This window comes from Tiliqua scincoides, chromosome 2, assembly GCF_035046505.1.
Source record: "Tiliqua scincoides isolate rTilSci1 chromosome 2, rTilSci1.hap2, whole genome shotgun sequence".
Lineage (NCBI taxonomy): Eukaryota > Metazoa > Chordata > Lepidosauria > Squamata > Scincidae > Tiliqua > Tiliqua scincoides.
The window spans coordinates 166,768,333-166,792,494 of NC_089822.1; the positions used below are offsets into that span (position 1 = coordinate 166,768,333).

Genomic DNA, 24,162 nt, shown 5'->3' on the forward strand with positions numbered 1-24,162 from the left:
GAATGCTTCCATAGTGTAGAGGCATCTCCCTTGCAAGAGCAAATGGATTACTCTCTCCTCCCCTCCCTAAACGCCAAGTATGGAAGAGCAAAGCGGTGGATTAATGGCTCTGTGGAGGGAGATGGTAGCAGCAGCCATGTTGGCTTCCTGCCAGCCATGATATTGGAAAGCAAGCATCAGTCAGAGCTGAGCCATAGCTGTTATCCTACACCCCTCAGTCTGGTCTAACATGGTCTCTCCGTATTCATGCAGCACAGCCTGTATTTGGTGCTGTGTAAGTTGATGATCTAGGGTTATGCCTGTTTCCTGGTGGGAGTATGCCCTTGAAGTGGTGGTGGGGGGGCAAGGGAATGAAGTTTTGCAGCCAGATGTCTCCAGGTGTTGGGTATGGCCCTGCACTGATGTGGGGGAGGAAGGATGGCACCTGTTTTTGGTGCTTCCTTCAGGCTTGGTAAATCTCATGTTCTATGTTCTCTGAATATGAGTTGTTCACTAATGCTCTTCTAGTCATCCCTCACTGTCCATTCAGTGCTTCTTCCGCTCCTGCAGTTCCCTCAGTTATGGTATGGAAGATGATATTGCCAGGAAATCTTGAATGTGTTGTGGAAGGACCTAGGTGCCTATATCTGGTCTACATTTGTTGTTGCTCCTTCTGCTTTTGAAATCCAGTTGCTGTCAGGTGCCTGTTGAAACTACTCTGGTACTTCCTGCTCACTTGGTATGCTATGCTCCATTGAATGATATTGACACATGCCCTCCCATTCACTCAGGCTAGAGCTGTAGTCGTCTAAAAAGCCATGCAATAAAGCAGTGAAGTTGTCCCATTATCTGTGTAGCCAGTTTTTCCAAAGTTCCCCTTGTGTCCTGTGACCTGGTTTCAGGGGCATGTTCATCCCCGTTTACAAGTGTGGACTGTCTTCCCAGAGTTTGTCCTGGAGTTTCAGCTAAACTGTGTATAAGATGCACCAGTTTATATTACCAGTGGGGAAATAAAGAAACTTCACTTCATGGGCTGCAAGTAGGGGCTCTGAGTGCTGCCCTGCTGCATTCCTTGTGTGTAGGAAATGAATGTTCGGGAGAAGAATTGGTCCTTAGCACATTCTTTTTCTCAATGCAGGAAATGTTCTTGGTGGGGAGTATTCAGACATGCAACCCTCACCCTGCAAGCTGAAAAAGCTGAGTCCAGCAAGTGCTTTACTTCTTGATTTTGTTGATTGTTTAAACTGGCCCTTAGTATAAATGTCATCTTTGACTCAGAGAAGTGAGCATTGTTCTGTTCTTGTTAACAGACTGTTTCCTGTAGAAAGTTCTCCAGGGCTGCTTGTGCTGCTCTTGCTGTGAGGGTCGTGGTCAAGTTCTCCATTATTCACCATTTGGAGAATCTAACAGGCACAACTGCAGTTCTATAGGCCTGTAATCTTCTTTCAGATGGAAAGAGCTAAAGGTTTGGGCGCCCACCCTATGAGTCGAGAAGATCCCTGCTCAAATCTGTCTTGGGATAGAGAGTCTCAGCTAAGCACGGGCAGACCTTGGATGCCCTTCAGATTGAATACTTGTACCTGCTTGTTCTCTGTGTAGACAGAAAACTGTGTTCCCCATCTACTTCCTATATTGTGTTCCCTAACTACTTCCTATATTCCTATATTATGTTGGCGGCAGCAGGTATTCTGGAATTTACCTTGGTAGTTCACTTTAGAGTCACTGGATTAAAGGTGGACTAAAGGTTGGGATTCTCCTACAAGGAGAGGAATTCTCTGTTCCCTATTTTTTTTCTTTTAGGGTACCCCTGAGGCCTATGGCATTGCTGACAGAGGCTGTGCCAGGGTCTTTCAGGAGATAATTGGCTTATAAGGATATCCTATTAGGTCTGTCCAGGAGCTGAAGAGGCTGCTAGTCCTGGACCAGTAGTTTTTTGGATTCATTTCTCCTCTGCAGCACTGAGAGACATGCAAAATTTGGAGGGTTGGCTAACAGGCAGTCTGCTTACTTGATGTCGACCTTGGGAATACAGATCCCCCTATTCCTACACTGAGCTCTGGTTGCCTCTGCCTCCAGTCCCCTCTCAGGTTCATCTTAACCGCATTAAAAGCTTAAGGCAACTAATCCAGCTCTCCTGTGGTGTAAGACTGGGTTAAGGTGGGACTAAGCTTTCTCAGCCATGCAAAACGGAGGATTCCAAAGTTACCATGATCTTCGATGCTTGGGTCTCTTTTTTTTTCCTGTCTCAGACCTCCATCCTATGGCACTGTGCATTGCCCATTACTGTTGATTCACCACCACCACCGCCACCCTGCCAGTAGTGTCTCAATATCATACTTCAGGACTCTATTTTGCCATGTTTATGCTGGCAAAAAACAGTGTCACCTATGCCAAGTGAGCTAGCTGTTGCTCCCTAATGGCAGAGCAGTGTATAGCTGATCTGTTCCTTTGAACTGCCATGAACAAACGGAAAAGTAAGCCAAGCTTACCACAGTGCCTCCGTCCTAATTAAGGCTTAAGCTTGTGTCCACCTGCCCTAGCATTTGAACACAGACAATTCTTTCTTTCCACGAGCAAGACAGAGCCCATGGGGATGGTATTGGGGTGTGCCTGACTTCCCTCGTGGTGCCAGGACACTCTCATGCATTGTCAGCATGCATTGTTTCACTTCTCCCATCACTTTTCTGTTCCTTGCTGCAATTACAGGGCGCACACCTGGCATTGATTGACTCCTTGATGACAGCGTTTGCATTGGAAGCCACCAGCTCTCTGAGTGTTGTGCCAGGCACTGATTCAGCAGCTACTTCCTGGGACCAGAAACTTCTGCACTGGATAGCCATGGTAGTTTGTGTTTCTAGGCACTTGTGAGGAGCTCGGGGTAGCATAAAAGGACTAAGCTACTTGATCCATACAGCAGCTTTGTGAAATAGGTTAGGCTGGGAAAGCAAATGTGAGCCTGTGAAGGACTGAGATAGATGCTAATGAAGTGGCTACATGTTGCCCTAAGGGTTTAGGGCCTATACCCTTGGGAAAAGGAGGGTATAAATATTATATTTTCGTTAGCCACTTTGAATACAGTCTTATAGAAAAGTAGAATGAAAATCTGTTAAACAAAAGATGGAGGGGCAGATTCTTGGCTCTGTCTTGTACTGGGTTGAGGGGGTGCCTTGAGACACGTGCGTGCTCTGACCTATGGGAGAGGAGGGAGGGAAGGAGGTTTCAGCATCACATGGGTATGGGGTGATTCATATTGTGTTCCTTGCTGCCTCTCTGTAGATCATCCACAAGATCCAGCAAAGCGCTGAACAGGAGTACTCTCAACGATCTGCTCCTGGTGCAGACGGCCAGGCACAGGCCTCCAATAGCGGTCCCAAGGTGTGTGTACCTTGCGATTAACGGTGCCTTCTGAGTAAAGAAGGGAGGCTTGGGGGACTTGTGCTTAGACTGTGGTGTGCCTGTGGGGTAGGGTGGTGTAGGGCCCCTCTCCCATTAGTCCAGATGCGGTGGGGCAAAGAGAAAACAGTGAATTTCTCCACTCTGGCTTTATTGTGTGTCTGAACTGCACCCATTTTTGTCCTGTCATAGAGGATAGAATCTGTTTCCCACCTCCCAACTCCGCATCTACCTCAGGGTTGGGACTTCCAAATGTGTAAATCTGCAACTTTATCCTTGTTCTGTGGGGCGACCACTGTCTGCTTTTATCCTTGCTTTGCCCTGTGGGCAGCTCATTTTTGTCTGCCTGGGTAACCAGTGATAATTCACTTCTCCTCAAAGCCATTTTGTGAGGCTGGCTGGCACTGCTAGGCTGGGGCTGTTGAACCCCTAGGGGTGGGACAGGGTGCCTGCAAAGCTGTCCCATCTCTGTTCCTGATGGGCATGATGTCCCAGCCAAGCTGCCTCTCGGGCTGCCTGTGCTGTGAGTGCAATATAGTCAAGGTGTGCTATGTGACAGAGCTGTGTTTTTCTGCATCTCTCTCCTTATCTTCCCATGGCCTCTTTCCTTCCTCTGCTTCAGTGTCCCACAAGGTGGTACTGGAAACTGGTTCCTGTAAGTGGGTGGCTTTACTTATTATCTCCCTGCTGCCTTGGCTCCTGTGCTGCATGCCGGGGGACCCAGAGCAAAGGATGCTGGGGGGTTAGGCCCTTGGAGCAGAGGTGCCTGTGTGGTGCAATGAGAGCTCCCCTTGGGAGTGGTTCCAGGTGACTTAGTTGCTCTGCTCTGTTTAGGGTGGGCACTAAACACCTGCCTAGACTGGGAGACTTTGAGGGCAGAGGGATGCCTGTCATTTGGGGAGTGGGACACCAGCTGCTGGGATGCTGGTATATCCCAGCATCCTTTGTTCTCATCTCCCTTCCCTCCAAAATATGTCCCTGCTTTGGTCTCTCTCAGCTCCATGTGCCTTCCTGTGGGGGCACTTGAGGGGCAGGTTACTAGTTGTATGTGTGGATGGGGGAGTTAATGCCTCTCTTCTTCCTGTCTAGATCACACAGTCTCCATGGGGTTACAGGTCCGTGGGGTCTAGCAGACAGGCAACAGAGCCTGCCTCTGAAATCAACAAAAAGTAAACCTGTCTTTATGCGGAGGGGCTAAGAGACAGCCAGAGCAGGGCAGCTCATGCCCAGAGCTGCCAAATAGGAACAGCATGCTAGTTATGACAGGCCTTTATCCCTTGTCCTTTCTGTGTTGCCTTTTGCCCCCTCCCTTTTGCTTGCTGTTCCTCTGTTCCTGCAGCCCAAGATGTACCCAGAGGATACTTTGTCCAAAAAGGTCTGGATAGGATGCAGTATAGTCATGTGTAGAGGGGTGTGGGGTATTCCAGAAGAGAGGGGGCCTCTCAAGGTTCCAAGTGCATGCTGGGAGGCATGAATCTAGGTGGGGCATTAGGTCAAAGCTAGGCCCTTGGTGCCCCCTCCCCACAGTCTTGCAAGGCAGCAGCAGCCCTTCCCTCCTTTCTCCTTCCTTGCGGGTGCATTGATCAGGCTCTCTCTTTTCTTTGCTATTGCATCCAGCATGCCATCGCTTTTTGTTTGAAGGAGTCGGGGAATAAGCCTCCTGTGGTAATGTATCCGTCGGCGCGAGCGCTCGCCCGCCCGCCTGCACCACTTTGCCATCCACTTGGGTTGCTGTTCTTGAACTTCTGGCTGTTCCTGCTGCAATGGGCCCATCCCCTTCTCACAGACTGCCAGCTTGCTTGAGGCTTTCTAGGGCCCTTCCCTGTGTTCTGAGCAGCCAGGAGCTAGGATTCATGAGTGTCATGGAGTGAGAAATCCACCACTTGGTTGCTGCTTTTGGGAGTTGGCCCCATTTTAGTTCCCGTACTCCTGAAGAGATCTGAGTGCTCAAGTAAACAGTAGTGAGCCCCTTTCTTTTTCTAAGTCCACAGAAACGAAACATTGTATTTCCCCCTTTTTATTAGGATACCTTTAGGTTTCGGCATACAGATGCTTTTTCCTTCAGGATTATAAGATTCATCCATGTATTGGGAGGAAAGCAGGGGAACACCAGCATAAACCTGCACGCTGCAGACACTCCCCATACACTGCTGGGTGTGACTCTTGCCAGATGGCTTCCGCTCCTGTTTGTCTTCTCCCCACTTCTTTTTCCCATTTCCCCCCCCTCCCCACATGAGTTGGCAGATGTAGCCTGGCAGCAGCGGGAGGGAAGGGTCTGCTCTCTGAATTCCTGGCTCATGTGGGATGAGAGTAGGGAGGCTAGGAGGTAGGTATCCAACATTTGCTGTGTACAGTCGGGTCCATCACACTTTCCCTGTGAGCTTCACTCCAGCTCATTGCAGCAGGAATGGTGGTGCTCCATTCAGTTATTTGCCTCCTCTTCTCTTCTTCTACTTCTTTTTTGCTGGCCTGCTGGGTGTCTTCTGTGTCTGTCTGTCTGCACCTCCTCCCTTCCCCCTCTTTGCCCTGTGCACTGTCAACGCACGGCCTGCCCTGCTCTGTGTGCATCTCTGCTGTGGGGGCTGCCTTTGTCTTGTCTGCTGTGTCCTGGGGTGAGGACAAGCATGTCTGGAGTGGGGAATAACTTGCTTTTGCTGAACAGAGGGCAAAATTGACTGGCAGCTCCTTATCTTCTCTCCTGCCTAATGAAGATCTTCTTATTTTGCACTCCCCACCACCGTAGTGCTGCTCTGTGTGTCATGGGGCCAAGACCTCCCTTGGGGTAGCATTGAGGAGAGGACTCTTGCTCTAATGGGTGACCAGACCTCCAACAGAGGGGGAGGGTGGCTGCTTCCTTCACCTCCCTCCTGCTTTCCTTTACGGCTGCTATTGAAGGGCTCTTGCCAAGGTTCTTGCTTGCCCACTCCTCCCTGCTTTATACCCTTGTCCCTCCCAGCATGCACTCTGCTCTTGGCATCTGGGGGGAGGTACCATATTGTGCGTGCACATTTCTGTTTGGGGAGGAGCCTAATTTGGGCTGGTCCTGAACCCACTTGATTGTTCATCCCTGGGAAGAGTGAGGGCTGCTGAATGGGAAAGTTGGAGCAGAATAGTGTAGTGTGTGGAACAGTGGGCAATGAGAGCACTGTGGGGCCAGCACATGCCTTTTGTACTAATCCCTTCCCACATCTCTGCTTTTCTCAGATCCGTTATCGAAAGGACAAGGCGTTGCCCAAACAGACTCCCTGTTTCCCTACCATCACGGGCATGAAGGATCTGGCCAGTGGGGGTGCTATTGCTGCAACTGTCCACTACTATTGCCCTCAGCTTGTACGTCTGGAGGGTGAGCAGATCTTTGGCCAATTGGTGGAGTCCAATGCTGAGCTTGGGGTGGCCTCCTGGAGATTTCCGCTCTTGTGAGTGGGTGCCCTGATGTTGACAGCCAATGTGTACTTCCCTTGTCTGGCAGATGTGTGCCTGAAGGAAACCATGTCGGTAGCAGACAGCCTGTACAACCTGCAGCTGATCCAGGGCTTCACTTCAGACTACCTGGGTGGCTGCTGTTTCCTCTCTTTGGAGGACCTGCTGTATATGCCCCCTGCATTGAGGGTGAGTTGTAGAACTGGGAAAAGAGAGCAGCAGTGAGCATCCTCAGCCAGGAAGAGGCTGAGTGTTGCAGGCAAGTGTTGCAGGCAGGATACCAGAAAGGAAGCCTGCATTCAGGGAGAGTAGTCACTGGAAGGAGTGTGCTATCACTTGGGGCAGAGGGGAGAGTCTGGCTCTGAGTCTCATGTAGCTGCTCATGTGGAACAAGTGGGGATTAACAGTTGGTACAAATGCCCAGCCATTCTTGGCCCTAATGAGACTTGGCTGGTGTCTCCAGTTGCACTAATTAGAGGCTGATGCTGCAGGGACAATGGAGCCCTTCTGTGTTGGGTGGCAGAGGGATGCTTGCAAGAAGTGGGGAAAGAGGGTTAGAATGAAGGAGTTCTTATCCTGGGCTGTTGCAGCAGTCTGGGAGAGATGTGTTTCAGATTATATTCAGATGTGCAGGTGATAAGTAGAGACTTGTGCTTTCTCTCCCCCACCCCCCAGTGCTTAGTGAATTCACTGCTCTGCTTCCTCACAGATAAACATTGGGGTGTTCCTGGCAGAATTGTTTCTGTGCTTTGAGGTACTTAAGCCGGATTTTGTGCACCCCAAGGAGCTTCCTGGGCTTGCAGGTAAGAAGATGGCATTTGCATGCACACTCTCTCTGTGGTGTCATCATCCTCTGTCCTAGTGGTAGTTAACTGATTTGAAGAGGAATTGCCCCAAAGTGAATTCCTAACTTCTATGGCTATTATCCTTTTGCTGTCTTACAGCAAGTATTTTACAAAGTGGAAGCCACGTAGACACATTCAGGTTGACATTGTTATCATAAGAACATAAGAACATAAGAACAGCCCCACTGGATCAGGCCATAGGCCCATCTAGTCCAGCTTCCTGTATCTCACAGCGGCCCACCAAATGCCCCAGGGAGCACACCAGATAGCAAGAGACCTCATCCTGGTGCTCTCCCCTACATCTGGCATTCTGACTTAACCCATTCCTAAAATCAGGAGGTTGCGCATACACATCATGGCTTGTACCCCATAATGGATTTTTCCTCCAGAAACTCGTCCAATCCCCTTTTAAAGGCGTCTAGGCTAGACGCCAGCACCATCAGGTTTAGGTATCTCATGTGCCAATATTTCCCAGTAGTGTCCCAGGCCTGCAAAGGAAGGTACTCACAGTATTGTCACTGGCACAACATTAGAATATTTTGAGAAATTACAAGTTGTGTGTCTTTAGAATTTTTGCAACCCCAAGGCCTATACTTTCTATTTTGCTCCTTGTTTTTAAAGATAAGGTTCTCAAGGGTTTGAAAAAAAGATGCCAGGCTTGCACAAGAAATCATCTTCAGTTTGTGCAGGTTTCTGAACATGATGATCAGTAATTGGAGCATTTCTCCCAGCGGGAAGGGGTGTGCTGGGGGCAGTACATCACTCCCACTTTGTGGTATTAAGCTGACAATGTAATTGGCTGGTTATCCTTGACCTGAACAGCAATCCTTTTTGGTGATTGATCAAACATATTTCTAGTTCCCCTCCCTTCCAACTGCTGAGTCTTTATGGTTAGTAGGTGTAAATTGCACTTTCATTGCCTCTTCCTGAATTCTTAGGTTGCTTGCTTGCTCTAACCCAAGGATTTGTTAAATCTTGTCCTTTCCTAGAAAGTTTGTATTTTGATGTTGTGGATGCTTTAGTGGTCGACTCATGTAGGCAGTAACCTTCGAATGCACTCTTGACCCAAGTTGGTCAATTACATGCCTAAACGTTAAAGAGAGACCACATTGTACAACAGGGTGCACATACTCACCCTATCCCGTTAGGGCTCTGTTCTTGGACTTCAGTCCCTCACAGTGCTTCTTCCCTTCCCCCAAATCAGTGCCCCAACTGAGTAAGTGGAGCAGCAGCAAAGGCTGCTGGGACCTGGCATTCCCCAGTCCTAGAACAATAGCCTCCTGTGTGAGCTGAGATCAGAGTTGGTTTCTCTCCTGCACCTTGGTACACGTGGCTGGCATTCCCACCCTCCCCTGACCTTCTGCTGGCTTAATCCCCAGCCTGGGCTTTTTGCTCCTTCCCTCCCTGCTTGTTCACTAAAGTGGCTGTTCTCTTTCAGAGTCCCCTGGGGTGAACGACCCTCTGACTCCCAACAGTGGGAACAATAACAGGTGAGTCGGTCTTTGGTATTCTTGCCACTATTTTGTACCTATCCCCATCTTTCCCTTTTTTTACTTTGGTGGGAGTGAGATTTGGGTTCTGTGTTCTGAAAAAGCAAAGTGTAAGTACTTCTAAGGGGCACCCTCAAATTGTCACTGCAGTGCTAGAGGGAATGGGTGAAGCCTTCATAGTGGTTGGACTTTTGCAGGGTAGTGGTGCCTTTTTCATTAAGGGACCCACCCAGCAGAACACTGAGGGTGGGCCTACTATGTCAGCTACAGTTGTTGACCCTACAGTGAAACTGACTTAACAGTGTATGTATTCTGCCATTAGCATGGTAGCCTGGTGACCCACACCCTTGAAAACAAGCCTTCTCTTCCATTTTTGAGTAATTGACATGGTAGGGGAATGCTTGGATGGAGACCATGCCCAGACCATAATCTGTCTATGTGTGAACCTTGATGATCTAAAGCAGCTTCGTAAACTTCAAGGGGAGCAACTGGTGGATCACCAGTACCCAAAAAGTCACAGCATGCTTTAGGAAGTTGATAAATACCCTCTTTTGGAGGCTAATGGAATGTCTCTATTTAAGAGACATTGTGGAAGGCTGAGCCAGACAGCCCTTGAGGTTCTTTACCTTTTATGTGCTATTGATGTTGGAGTCCACACACTCAAGAGACCTGAGGAGCCCTAGTGCTCAGTCCATACCACTTCAGAAGAGACAGCACTGCTAGGTTCAAAGACTTCGCTGCAACTGCCTCTGTGCTGACCTAAGGGCCTCTTCCCAGGTTAATTACTGCTTGGAGAAACTTGATTAGGACAGAGCTATTCCTGCAGTCTGGGTGGGAAAAGCACTTGTGTGTTGTGGTGGTTCAGTGTTCGGGTTGCTGAAACCTTCCTTTGCTCCAGGAAAGAAACTGTGCTCTGACTGATCTAGGGTGGGGAAGAATATGCTCCCTTTTCTTGTCAGCTGTAGTAGTTGCTCAGGAGAGACTTGTTGGTTTACCTTGAGTGAATTGTGTTGGTAGAAGAGAAAGGAGTACCAAAGCAGCTGTTCTCAAAGAGCTCCAGGCCAGTCAAAATAATAGGTCCTTTTGGAGGACAGGGAAGCCCTCTGATCTTAAGGAGACAGAGATCTCCTCCCATTCCTGCTATGGGAATGCCTTTAGGCAGCAAATTACAGGAACTTGTTCTCTCATGTTTGTGAATCCATGTTAACTTTATTTGCAGAAATCTACAGTGAATGAGCATATCATAATGTGTGTGTAGTGTCATGTATAATGTCTTGTAGATCTCTCCTTGGGTTACTCACACTCATTCACACATTCTCTCTCTAAGAATACTTTCCTTTGGCACAGACACAGCTTCCCTTGGTGACCTTTCCCTATATGCTGTCAGGAAATTTGAACCCCTGTCTGGGGGTCCTGGTGCTCATAACTGGAGACATCTGTTACTGTCCCCCTAGCTGCTGAACTATGGCATTGGCGTTCTTGTATGTGGCTCCGAGCTTAGTGACAATGCCTTTGTCCTCATCCGATCTGTTTGTCTCTTCTGTTCATCCAGCAGCTCCCCGGTGTTCAACTTTCGCCACCCACTGCTGCCTGGAGGGCAAGCACAGTCCCCTCTCTGTGGTTCCTTGGGTGAGACACTCCTTCTATTCTTTCTGCTGCAGTACAATCCCCCCTACCCTGGTAAAATGTGGGAAAAGACAGTCCTCTGTTAATACATGGTTAAACAAAATTTAAGCTTCTTTGAGCTTTCTTGGAACATCTTTATAGTATCAGTATTTCCAGTTATCAAGCTGGGCTTATTTTTGTGACCACAGAAGTGCTTGATGCTGATTAACCTTCAAGTTGTCCCTCAGCAGCTGATGTGTGTTTTTCAAGAGTTATAGGACCACAGTAAACCTATAGCAGAAAGCACAATTTAAAGAGGTTTCTGAAAAGTGTGCTAGTCTTGTTGATTACTTGCACTAGTAAGGATGAGTTAAATTGCCATATGCCTGTTCGAGGTTTAGTTGGAGTTGGTCTTCACTGGATAATAGCCTGTGTTTACTCCTTATTTTGATTGAAGATGAGGGTTCCTTCCACTCCCCAGAGGGAGAGCCTTTAATCCTGCTTGGAGACCTTGTGGAATTGTTGGTTTTGTGTCCTCAGTTAACTTTGTCTTGGTGTTCCCATAGGCTCCCTACACCATTCCACATCCATGTCCCATGTAGAGGGCTTTGGTAAAGCATGGAGCAAGAAGCCACTCAGGTAAGAGGGATGGGGAAGCGCTATGGGATAATAGACTTGACTTGAGGGTTTCTTCGTTAAGAGTAGGGAATCATTAACTGCGTGATACCTTGGAAGTTTGCATGAATTAAAGGGTTGATTAAGCGCAAGTTCAGTTGAATGTGCAATGTACTTGACTTCACACATTTTTATATACAACAGGTATAATATTAATATGTACACACATACATACGTATAGACTATTTTAAACAATTCAATTGTCAATACATATTAGACAGTCAAAGATACAAAATGTACTAAACAGTCACTGAAGCCTTTTATCTGAGATGGGGAAGAAACTGAAGCCATAACAAAATGCCAGTCAAATGCCCACTGAAAACATTGAAGGTCTCCTGATTCAGACTATGACCAGGGGAGAAAGTACCTGGTCCTTCTGTCTTTTGGGTCACAGTGGTTTTCGAGGACAGCAAAGCTCTCATTAATTTTTCATGCACATTATTTCAGCTTATTGGGAAAACATAAATGGATGTTTTTTAAAAAATCAGGGAATATCCACTTTGCTGGGGTGTGTGAACATAAATAGAATGCTAGATGCAGGGAGATGTCAGCGAGATGCAAGTAACTTGTGGTGTTGTGTGTGCTCCCTGAGGCATTCTGGTGGGCCACCGTGAGACACAGGAAGCTGGACCAAGTGGGCCTTTGGCGTAATCAAGCAGGGCTCTTATCTAAGTTCTGTAGTAAGGTATTGAAAAATAATTTTTTCTCAACAAAATTTTGTGAAATGTAAACAAATTTAGTAGACATTATTTTGCACAATTTATAGTTTGTCTTCTGAATCATAGGGAGTAGGCAGGGCACTAGGCAGATCTCTGAAACTATTTCCTGGACCACCAGAAGTCTCTCCCCCCCCCCCCCCAATTCTCCTCTTGGCTTTTGAGGCATCAGTGTGCATTATTCACACACTCCCAAGTCTCTTCATACTTTCAAGGGTTAGAAACTTGTCTGTTGGGGGGCTTCTTTGCTTTCTAGAGAGGTGTATGCTGAGATGCTCAAGATGCAGAATTCTGAGTCCAGTACTATATCTTCATTTGTGCCTTGTGTTCACAGAATACAGGTTAAGACTCATTATTCGTGTGGGTTCCATTCCAAGCACTCACATTGATTGGCAAAAAACGCACCTTAGCAAATCAATTTAAAAAGAAAGTTTCTTTGCTCCAGTGATTTAAAAACAACCTTGCTGACCTTTGTGATGTAAGATAAGAGTCATTAAGAAGACAATCCATCAATCAATCTTCCCCTTCACTCAGTCCCTCCCTTCACCAATGCAAAGTGATCACCTTTCTTTCATGTGCTCAGGGGAAAGGGAGGAGTCATCTGGAGAGAGAAGGATTGATGAATTGTCAGCCAGCTGCCCCCCTCTCATTAAGGAGGCTATTGTTAAAGGACTGTTCAGATTTTAAAACTGATCTCCTTCTCCAGGGATCAGCACATTCCTTCTCATTTGCAGTGGCCATTTGTGTTGAGTCAAATCCATGTATAAAAAATCTGTGTATAAATAGGCTGGACCTGTACATAATGGGGACCAATGAGGGTAGAGAAAGAATGTGTAAGCCTAGGAGTGGAGCCAGGGAAAGGATATCCTATTGGCTAGACATGAATGCAAACAAACATGAAGTCATCTTAACCAGAGTCAGATCATTGGCCTATCTAGCTTAGTACTGTCTTCACTGACTGGTAGCAGCCTGCAGGGCTGGACTTGGCGGGACTTATACATGGACTTGGTAGGGATTGAACCTGGGACCTCTTGCATGTAAATTGGATGCTCTACTACTCATCTGTGCCCCCTCCTCTCTTTACTGTGTACTTTTGAGGGAGGAGGTATAGGAAATTGTGGGTTGGAGATGGACCTGGGTTATTTCCCTTTCTTCTGTTTCCCTAAAGTATTCTCATCCCTTTTTCCTAGCCACCCATTGTCACAGGCAGTCTCATTCAGCATCCCATTTGGTCTGGACAGTGATGTGGACATTGTGATGGGGAACCCAGTTGGCATCCTCCGCTCTGTCAGCTCTGACAGCCTGGCACCAGCCCTCTATTCTTCCTTGCCTCGCTCTCCTCGTTCAAGACCCAGTGATGTGGCAGAGACCCCCAATGGCTTAGTGACACAGTCACACCATGGGGCAGGGCACAAGAGTCAAGAGGGGCTGGCTCTAGAGAATGGGCTGAATGATGGCTACTCGGACTTGCCGACAATTGAGGAGGCACTACAGATTATTCACAGCACTGAGCGCTTGCTTCCTGAGGGAGCACCTGATGGCTTTTACCTGCACTCACCAGAGCCACCCAAAGGTTCAGTGTCGGAAAAAGCACCCATGGCCACTGTTTACCGCTGCCACAATGGGCCTCCCAATGGAGCAGAGCCAGCCCAGGATGGTAGCTTGGACTCTGATGCGGAGGAGCCCACACGGCCAGCAGGGGGCCCAGATGATTCCACATCATGTGTGAGTTCATTGAGCTCGCAGCCTGACAGCACTGCTTCCTCCACCTCTGGTGTGCGCATGACCAGCTTTGCAGAGCGTAAGAAGAAGCTGGCAGCCACGGACAGCAAGTCCAGTGGGATCAGCTCAGAAGGTTCAGAGGTGGGGCCTGTACCCCCCGATGAAAGCCCTGCCCAAAGCCCCGCTCTCAGCTCAGAGATGAACCAGTTGGGTGCACGACTGGAGGAGAAGCGTCGTGCCATTGAGGCTCAGAAGAAACGCATAGAGGCCATCTTTGCACGGCACCGCCAGCGTTTGGGCAAGAGTGCCTTCCTGCAGCTACAGAAGCCCCCTGATTCCCAGCCCCAGACTGAGGATGGCCGACTGTGCCTGGAGGAACGACTTGCCCAGTTGGAAGCTGAGGAAGAGGGTGGAAGCCCCCGCAACCGTCAGGAAAATAAGCAGGTGACTTTCTCCCCAGATATAACCAAGGGAGCCCTTGATGAGAACCTGGGTGACTACAATCGGGCTGTGGCCAAGCTGAATACTGCTCTGAGCTCCCTACAGATGGACATGCAGCGACTGAGTGATCAGCAGAAACGCCTCATGCAGGAGAAGAAGCCGAGTGCACAAGCCTGGGTGATCCCAGCCCCCAGGGCTGGCCGTGAGGGTGCTCCGCCCCGCTCTTCACTGGAGCTGTCCTCTCCATCACCTTCACCATCCCCTTCCCGCAAGTCTCGCTCGCCTCAGCCCACCCCTAAGAAGTCTCCAGCCCCAGCACCTCCAAAGAGCCCCAAGCACACACGGCCTGTGGAGCTCAAGCTGCCGCCCCTGACACGTGTCCTGACACCTCCCCACAATGTGGACACCCTGCCACACCTCCGCAAATTCTCACCAAGCCAGGTGCCTATGCAGACCCGTTCCTCTATCCATTTTGCTGAGGATGAGGAGTTGCCTGTGCCAGAAGCAGAATCCCAGGGCAACCTACGGCCTGTGGCCTCAGTACCTCCACAAGGTGGCAATGCTCGTGTCTCTGGTGATGGCACCAGTGACGTCTCCTCACCGAGTGACCGGCGCAGTAGCCTGATTGAGATCCCCCTGTCCAGTCTGAAGGGGGAAGAGGAAGATGTGGATGGGGATGACTCACTGGAGGAGTCCATCACGGAGGCACTGGATTCGGAGCCCCGAAGTGGTCTTGGCTTCTTCTTCAAGGTGAGAACTTAATTTTTACTGCTTACTTGGAGTCTCCTACTTTTTGTAGATGCTTGAATAGAAATGGAGTTTTGGGAGAAAGGGAATTGTCTTGGAAGAAGGAGGTGGATATAACTCTTCTTTTGAATCTGCCAGGTCTGGAATGGTCTTCATTTCACATTGGCCCTCATTTCACGAGGCTGGAGTTTTGAGGGACCTCAGTTTGGGGAGGGGGCAGGCAGAGGAATATAAATAGCACAGGCCTACAAAATTGAGGGTCAGAAAAGTTTTTACCAAACTTTATGGTGGTTTGATATGAATTTGGGGTGCCGATTCCAAAAATGGCATCTGTTTTGCCCTATCATGCCTAGTTTTGGAGACACGGCATAGCCTCTTTAGTGAATGGTTCAAGCAGCTTCCTCATGAGGAAGCCATGGTGTGGGCTTCCTCATGAGGAAGCTGCTTGAACCATTTACTAAAGAGGCTATGCCGTGTCTCCAAAACTAGGCATGATAGGGCAAAACAGATGCCATTTTTGGAATCGGCACCCCAAATATACCCAGGAATTGGTATAACGTTTAAGGAAGCAAAATGTGTGTTGGCCTGTGTAGTTTGCAGATCCATGGGTTGGGGAAGGTTCATGTTTCAGAGGATTTGTCTGCTCTGCTGCTGACCAGGTTGAACTGGGCCAGTAGCTGCTTCCCTCTAGTGGTGACATGGATCTTTGCAGCCTCTTGAACTGGCACTAAAAGATTAGGAATGCATATGCATGAGCTACGGAGACAGAGCCCCACCTCAGATTAGAGGCAATGGATCATTTGTGCACTGACCTTGGCCAGGATGGCTTGGGTGTTGGAGCAGGAGTCCAATGGAGTGATTTGTGGGCTTTCTGCTTACTTGAACTGATTTTTGAGACAAAAAATCCTGTAGCTCTAGGCACCAATACAGTGTATTATCATCACCTTTTGTTGGTATCGCATTTGGTCCCATCTGCAGATGCTGAGATTTCTACTTTGGTGGTGCCCACAGCTAGCAGGATGTAAGCATGCTGTGAGCAGGAAAAGGCCCGACAGAAACAGCAGGGGGTAGACTGAGACAGTGTTCTGAAGAAGGTCCTGATGTGGGACCTAGTTTTTCCAGAGGAGGAGAAAGTGGTTTTCTCCATCTTGAAGGGAATGGAGTGGCCCAGCTGTGTGTCTGTGCTCTCTGGAACCCTCTTCTATTCTGACCCGCCCTGTCTGTGCAGGATGAGGAGAAAGCTGAGGATGAGATGGCGCAAAAGCGTGCCAGCCTCCTGGAGAGGCAGCAGCGACGCAGTGAGGAGGCACAGCGCAGAAAGCAATGGCAGGAGGCAGAGAAGGAGCAGAAAAAAGAAGAAGCCAGGTGAGGTGGCATGGGGTGGGCTGTGTACTCTCATGCTTCTGGCTCCCTTTGTGTGGGCATGGGCACATACAGAGGTGTAGGAGCTACTTTCTTGTGTGCGCGTGAGTGTAAGAGAGAATATTGGGACTAAGTGGGTTGAGCCAATTGCATAGGTGATTCCCACACCATTACCCTTCCTCCTGACTGGGTGGCAGCAGAGGAGGAAAGAGTCATGCCCTTGGCCCTGCCCACATGGTTCTACTATTCTCATGCATACTGTCGCCATGTGGGAGCACACCAAGGGGATCCCGTTCCACTATGTGAATGAAATAATGGACAAATGATGCTTCTTTTTCTGACATTTTATATCGAGAGTGAACTCCTGAGTGGTTTGTTGTCATTCTGAGTTTCAGGGCCTGATTTATTTCATACATCTATGTCCTGCCCTTCCTTGAAGGAGCACGTGGCAGTACATAGAGTTCTTCCCCACTCTTTTTATCCTCCCAAAAACTCTTTCAGGTAGGTTTAGACAAGCCTTCTGAGTTCCTGGCCTTTTAAACATCTTTTTAATATCTGTTAATATCTTTTAAAAAACCTGGTTAGAGGCCTGATCCTTTTATGATTTGCTGCTCTGTGCTCTTTTACCTGACTACTTTTTATCTGACTACTGTTTTTATGGTATGGTGTTAATATGCTTTTATCTGTTTTTAAATTATGTTTTTAAATTTGTTTTAACCTTTGTTGTAAGCCGTCTTGAGTCCCTCTGGGGAGAAAGGCAGGGTAAAAATAAAGTTAATAATAATAATAGGTTAGGCTGAGAGATTGTCACTGGTTCAAGGTCACCCCCTGAATTTCATGGCTGAGTGGGGAGAATTATGCAAATTCCAAGAATGTCTGGATTTTTCTTGGAATGAAAGGGCTGCTCTTTTGTAGCATGAGGCCAAAGAATTTGAGGATTAAGATTCTTGAAATGCTGCACCAAGGGGGGGGGGGGGCTGAGAACCTTATCAAGGGCAGAATGTTGTAGGCATTAAAGGGACCTTTAAGTCAACACATTGGAGCATATCACTATTCCGAATTTTATTAAAGATTGTCAATGCTGGCTTTTGGCCCATTAAGGGATTATAATATAATATACAGTATTTGTATACCGCCTTTCTTGGTCTTTATTCAAGACTTTATTCAAGGCGGTTTACACAGGCAGGCTTATTAAATCCATGCAGGGATTTTTACAAATTGAAAGAAGGTTCTCTCTTTCAAGAACCACCACATTCAAGCTGTTACACTCCGATCTGGTTTAACATTCTGGCCTCCATCCTCCCACGCTCCGAGCAGATGGAACAGCTCAGCTGCAGCTTGCCAGCTGCTTCAAGGTCGCACGGTGCCGGTGGCCTCGAACTGGCGACCTTGTGGATGTTAATCTTCAGGCAAATGGAGGCTCTACCCTCTAGACCAGACCTCCTGCCCAAGGAGGAAATTATCAAGGTGAAAATTATAAAAAATGAAAAAATACAAAAAATGAAAATTAAATCGCAGTACCGTTTTAAAACAATAACACCTAAGTGCCCAAAAAACAACCTATAACAGCACATTCACTTTCCTAAATAGTGGTCTGTCAAGGAAGGTCACTAACATTTTGGATGATCTGGTCAGTGCTGAGGCACTCTGATACTCAGTGTTTGTGGATTAGGTCCTGGTCAGCTGTTTGATTCACAAAAGTGAATCTTGTGAACTGATACACTGCTTGGTTGGGGCTTTTGTTTTTACCAATTGTGAGCTTAGGAATTTCTCCTGTGCAAGCCTCACTGCTTGGGATGAGGCTTGTGTGTATAAACAAGAATGTTCAACTTCTGAAGGCCAGACCTCAGGGTCTGCAGTTTGGAAACTTCTCTAACCAGTTGAGACTTCCTAATGGTAAAGAATGTGCAGTAGATTGTTGGCAAAGAGAAAAGCTTCCTGGACTGGGTCAGGTGAATCTGTGTTCCCCTCTAACCTCCTGCATGTGCCTGTCCTTAGGCTGCAGGCAGAGGAGCGGCTCCGGCAGGAGGAGGAAGTGGGGTCAAGACGTGGCGACTTTACACGTCTGGAGTACCAGCGGCGTCATCAGCTCAAGCTGATGGAGGACCTGGACAAGGTGCTGAGGCAGAAGCCCACCACTGTGCGCGCCTTAAAGAAGGGGCGGCCCAAGACGGTCTTCTGTGATGACTCTGCCCTTACACGCAGCCCAATTAAAGGGCTCCTTGGTAAGGCTTGTGGCTGAGTAGAGCCCATGGTGGGCAACGATGCTAGGCATACTCTGAAGGCAGGCAAGACTTTGTAAATGGAGTTACTGGGTCTCACAGGAGATTAGAGAGATGGTTTGGGAAAGGTATAGTCTTTGCTTTTGCTCTGGGTGGGTATGTAGTAGGGTGCTGTGCCCATTTCTGTGGTATATTCCTTCCTAGGCTCAAAGCTGAGTAAGGTGTATTCCCAGTCAACGCTCTCGCTCTCAACGGTGGCCAATGACCCTGGCAATTCGCTCTCCATCAAGAGGTCTTCTCGGTAAGGGTACATGGTTTCTTCTTGCTTTATTCAGGTATTGCTATTCTAATACAATAAGATCGCAGCAACTCTGGCAATGTGCTCTGGGAAGGTGCGTGAGTGAGTTTGCAACCAGCGATTCTGGTTGGTAAGTGTCTATGAGGTTAGTCTTCTGGAACTAAGAATAAAGACTTCTGTATCCTGCAGAGCTGCATCCCCTTCTGGGCCAATGTCCCCCAGCCGAATGTTGTCGAACCAGAGCCGGGAGCGTGACTGGGAGAACGCATCTACTGCCTCCTCACCTGCTTCCATCCCGGAGTACACTGGTAAACCTCTGCTGCCTTGTTCTATCCTTCCTTCCATGCCTTTTGAGAAGGCTCAGCTAGATCCACCTCTTCTTTCCCATGGGCACAGGTAGAGCCAGTTATCCTGACCTGGCTTTGCTGTGCATGCACAAGGGCAGTGAGGAATTGCCAGGTCCATCTTCTTGCCAGGGGATGGATTTGTGAGCACCTCTGCATGTCCTTGCAGGCATGGTTTCCCTTGGAGAGGGGGAGATGTGCATAGCTATCTCTGCTGATCTTTCCTTCTCTCTGCAGGGCCCAAGCTGTACAAGGAACCCAGTGCCAAGTCCAATAAGTATATAATCCACAATGCACTCTCTCACTGCTGCCTTGCTGGCAAAGTCAATGAGCCCCAGAAAAACCGTGTCTTGGAGGTAAGCTGTAGTGATGGGGGGTGAGGGAGGCACATGTGAGGAAGCTGGATTGGTGGTTTGGGCTTGATTACTATGGGCTGTGGAAGATGCAATCCCTGCCTCTCGTCTGATGAGCTGGCTCCCCCCCCCCCATGTGCCAGCTGTTAGTCTGTATCTCTGGTTGAGGTATGAGCTTTGCTCTAAAAGAAATTGGACAGACAGGGTTATGGATGGAATTTGTCACATCTGCTAGTGTAAAATTTAGCATTTCAGGGGTGGAGTGTGTGTGTTTTAGTTTCTCATACTTGCTAAGGAAAATTTGAAAATGTGTGTCTAAAAACACCAATATTTTCCTTTTCATTTCAGAGAAAAATCCACGTGGCTAATAACTTAATAGAAAACTGAAACTGTGACCACAATTAATAGTTTGCTGCTTTCACAATAACACAATAGCAGCATAAATAAATAAATCAAAACATCCAGTTGGCTGAAACTCCCAGCAGTAAAACCAGCCCAACCAAAGTAATTGGCTGTTGCCATCTCAGCCTTTAATAATACAGCAAGGCCCAGTACTCTGTATGTATGCACACTGGGACACTGAACAAATGACACAGGTTTGTCAACACAGCTTGTTAAAGGATCAGTGCTGGAGTTGCCTTCTGGCAGCAGAATGAACCCTCAGATATGGGCAAGATACCTTGAAGCAGAACCAGTCTTCCCCCTTGTGAGGAAGAGCAGCACTACGTAGGATAGCTACAGCACTCAGTTTCACTTTTGCCTCCTCTGACCCCAAGTAACAATCTGTTTCAGTAGCTTAGAAATGTACCTATTTATTGTTCAGCATTTTCTAAGGTTATTGGAATTCCTTTTGTGCCTCACCCTTCCCTTACATAATCCCTGGCTGAATACGTAACTCACCTCCCCTTATGTAATTTTAGGAGGTTGAGAAGAGCAAAGCCAACCACTTCCTCATCCTGTTCCGTGATTCAAGTTGCCAGTTCCGGGCACTCTACACACTGTCAGGGGAGACAGATGAACTGACCCGCTTGGCTGGCTATGGGCCCCGCACCATCACCATGGCCATGATTGAAGGCATCTACAAGTACAGCTCTGATCGCAAGCGCTTCACACAGATTCCCAGCAAGACTATGTCCATGAGTGTTGATGCCTTTACCATCCAAGGTCATCTCTGGCAGACCAAGAAGCCAGGCACTCCCAAAAAGCCAGGCACACCAAAATAGCTGGGCCTTGCAGAACTCTGTGCCTATGCTTGCTGTCTTTCTCCCTGCCTGGACTTTGAGCTGTGGTTGGTCTGCCAGCCTACCTTGGAGATATGAGACTTGGCCAATGGCCTTCCATGATGGCTGGCTTGAGTGGCAGGGCTGTTGGGCCTGAGTGTATATCTTGTCCTGGATCAGTGCTCTCCTCTGACTGGGTCAGAGCCAGCTGCCACATGGGAATTGTGGACATAGTTCTGGGTCCTGCTGTGAGAAGATGACTTTCTGAGGGTGTGTGTGTGCTCTGGATACTTGCCAAATCCCAGGATAAGCTAGAGACTTGAGAGTTGCCATAGCAACACTGCCCTACATGGGGCCTTGGGGGTCTGGCCTCTGCATGCTCTCTGTTTTCAGCTACTATCTGAATGTCAGGCTACAGCCAGAGAAATGGGGTGGGGTTTTTTCTCTTTCAGACTCCCACTTGCCTGGGGAGTGGTGCCCATGCCCTCTGTTTTCTGTGCTGGGTTTCTCATGCCCTGGGCGCTCCTGTTTATATTATACATACTATACATATATATATATTGGAGCTATTTAATGATTTTTCAATTATTTGTATATAAAAAAAGAGCAAATTGCATTTGGAACAGTCGGGCGGGTGAACTTGTATATGAAGTTGGCATGGTGGGGGTAGCACAGAGTGGGTGTGTGTGTGTGTGTATGTGTGATTCTTCCTTCAGTGTCTTTTGTTGAATGTTTTTTTCTTGACAATTTTTTTTGGTCTGCTCCCTTGTTCACAAGGGCTATTTGGTGTAGGGATGGGAAAGGGCTGTTAGCGTAATCACTTTTTTTATTAGCAAGCATTTTGGGGGATGGCAGGTTCTTAGCAGGGAGCCTATCTCTTGTTGAGGCAGAGCAAGCTTTAGCTGGCCACTCTCATGAAGTGTCAGGAAACTGACAGTTGCTGTGGTCACAGAGCAGGCCTCTGTGTGTCTTGAATTAAGCTACCAGAAGAGAGTAGATGTCTAGCACTTGAGGGAGAAGCAGGCTCCATTCTCTTCCTCCTTCCCTCCCCAACCTCTACTTTCTAGTTAGAGCTGTAGCTCTAGCCCAGAGGATGAGTAGGCAGTGAATGTAGGATGCTTGGTGAAGTCCCCCTCAAGTGAGAGGAGGCATGAGCATCTAAAACTACCTACTCCCCTTGCTGCTTGGGTCCCCTCCTTCTCCCTGTGTCCGTCTCCTGGGGAAGCAGTTGCTCTCTGAACAAGTGAGTGGGAGGAAGAGAGAAACTGAACTGTTCACCTCACAGTTCCCCAGCCTGTTTCTGTCTTGTTTGACATATTCCTGGTCTCTTGTGGTTGCTTGTTGCTGACTGAATGTCATGTAGGTGTTTGGGGGGTACAGTATAGTGCAGGGTTGGGTTGGTGTAAAAAGCAGCTGGGGACTTTGTCCTTTCTGCTCAATAAAGTAATTTAAATGAGCTCTTTGAATGTTATTTGATGAATTTTGGGATCATAAAGAGAAACCTATGGGTGTCTCAACAAATGGTTAATAGTGGATATTGAATGCAACTGTTCAAACTTGTCTTACACTCAGAAGGCCCTTTTCCCTTATTGGCTTTAGTAGGCAGAAATCCACCTCCTGCCTTTGACTGTTAGGAAAGAGCTGACACAAAAGCATTGAACGGCATATAGAAAAGCTGCACCTACATGCCTTGCAACATATTCTACCTTTTCAATATAGTAAGCAAAAAGCTATCATACCTTTTGTGGGTGTTTTACTTAACAGATGGACTCAACTATGGTGGGAGAGGAGGAGAGAATAGCTGCTACTCATGGATCTGTTCAAAACTGCAGTTTTTTTCTGCTAAAAGTAATAGGCATTCCATAAAACATTCTGCTTGGGTGAGGAAAGTATGAGAATCTGTTTCTGCTCATTTACTGCAAGGTGCTAGTACTAGGCCCCTCCTGACCGAGGAGTTAAGTCAGATAGAGGTTAATAGAGAAGATGTTTCAGACCTCATTGATAAATTAAAGATCAATAAGTTACCGGGCCCTGATGGCATCCACCCAAGAGTTATTAAGGAATTGAAGAATGAAGTTGCTGATCTCTTGACTAAGGTATGCAACTTGTCCCTCAAAACGGCCACGGTGCCAGAAGATTGGAAGATAGCAAATGTCACGCCTATTTTTAAAAAGGGAAAGAGGGGGGACCCGGGAAACTATAGGCCGGACAGCCTAACATCCATACCGGGTAAGATGGTGGAATGCCTCATCAAAGATAGGATCTCAAAACACGTAGACGAACAGGCCTTGCTGAGGGAGAGTCAGCATGGCTTCTGTAAGGGTAAATCTTGCCTCACAAACCTTATAGAATTCTTTGAAAAGGTCAACAGGCATGTGGATGTGGGAGAACCCGTGGACATTATATATCTGGACTTTCAGAAGGCATTTGACACGGTCCCTCACCAAAGGCTACTGAAAAAACTCCACAGTCAGGGAATTAGAGGACAGGTCCTCTCGTGGATTGAGAACTGGTTGGAGGCCAGGAAGCAGAGAGTGGGTGTCAATGGGCAATTTTCACAATGGAGAGAGGTGAAAAGCGGTGTGCCCCAAGGATCTGTCCTGGGACCGGTGCTTTTCAACCTCTTCATAAATGACCTGGAGACAGGGTTGAGCAGTGAAGTGGCTAAGTTTGCAGACGACACCAAACTTTTTTGAGTGGTGAAGACCAGAAGTGATTGTGAGGAGCTCCAGAAGGATCTCTCCAGACTGGCAGAATGGGCAGCAAAATGGCAGATGCGCTTCAATGTCAGTAAGTGTAAAGTCATGCACATTGGGGCAAAAAATCAAAACTTTAGATATAGGCTGATGGGTTCTGAGCTGTCTGTGACAGATCAGGAGAGAGATCTTGGGGTGGTGGTGGACAGGTCGATGAAAGTGTCGACCCAATGTGCGGTGGCAGTGAAGAAGGCCCATTCTATGCTTGGGATCATTAGGAAGGGTATTGAGAACAAAACGGCTAGTATTATAATGCCGTTGTACAAATCTATGGTAAGGCCACACTTGGAGTATTGTGTCCAGTTCTGGCCACCGCATCTCAAAAAAGACATAGTGGAAATGGAAAAGGTGCAAAAGAGAGCGACTAAGATGATTACGGGGCTGGGGCACCTTCCTTATGAGGAAAGGCTACGGCGTTTGGGCCTCTTCAGCCTAGAAAAGAGACGCCTGAGGGGGGACATGATTGAGACATACAAAATTATGCAGGGGATGGACAGAGTGGATAGGGAGATGCTCTTTACACTCTCACATAATACCAGAACCAGGGGACATCCACTAAAATAGAGTGTTGGGC

General features: G+C 47.9%; 1 protein-coding gene across 5 annotated transcripts in view; it reads left to right on the plus strand.

The window, feature by feature from the left end:
• The window catches only part of CAMSAP3 (calmodulin regulated spectrin associated protein family member 3), a 44,301-nt gene extending 22,021 nt beyond the window's left edge, over nt 1-22,280 (plus strand). The window contains exons 3-19 of one of the 5 annotated variants that reach the window (XM_066615193.1): nt 2,686-2,820; nt 3,256-3,354; nt 3,995-4,027; nt 4,990-5,037; nt 6,577-6,715; nt 6,842-6,981; nt 7,502-7,595; nt 9,076-9,127; nt 10,680-10,756; nt 11,299-11,371; nt 13,314-15,036; nt 16,262-16,398; nt 18,394-18,620; nt 18,822-18,918; nt 19,105-19,223; nt 19,497-19,615; nt 20,533-22,280. In XM_066615193.1, coding sequence (XP_066471290.1) covers nt 2,686-2,820; nt 3,256-3,354; nt 3,995-4,027; nt 4,990-5,037; nt 6,577-6,715; nt 6,842-6,981; nt 7,502-7,595; nt 9,076-9,127; nt 10,680-10,756; nt 11,299-11,371; nt 13,314-15,036; nt 16,262-16,398; nt 18,394-18,620; nt 18,822-18,918; nt 19,105-19,223; nt 19,497-19,615; nt 20,533-20,835 — 3,615 coding nt within the window. In that variant the 3' untranslated portion in view covers nt 20,836-22,280. The remainder of the gene's footprint in view (nt 1-2,685; nt 2,821-3,255; nt 3,355-3,994; nt 4,028-4,989; nt 5,038-6,576; nt 6,716-6,841; nt 6,982-7,501; nt 7,596-9,075; nt 9,128-10,679; nt 10,757-11,298; nt 11,372-13,313; nt 15,037-16,261; nt 16,399-18,393; nt 18,621-18,821; nt 18,919-19,104; nt 19,224-19,496; nt 19,616-20,532) is intronic. The other 4 variants (XM_066615194.1, XM_066615189.1, XM_066615190.1 and 1 more) reach the window with 4 other exon arrangements.
• The last annotated feature ends 1,882 nt before the right edge of the window (nt 22,281-24,162 follow it).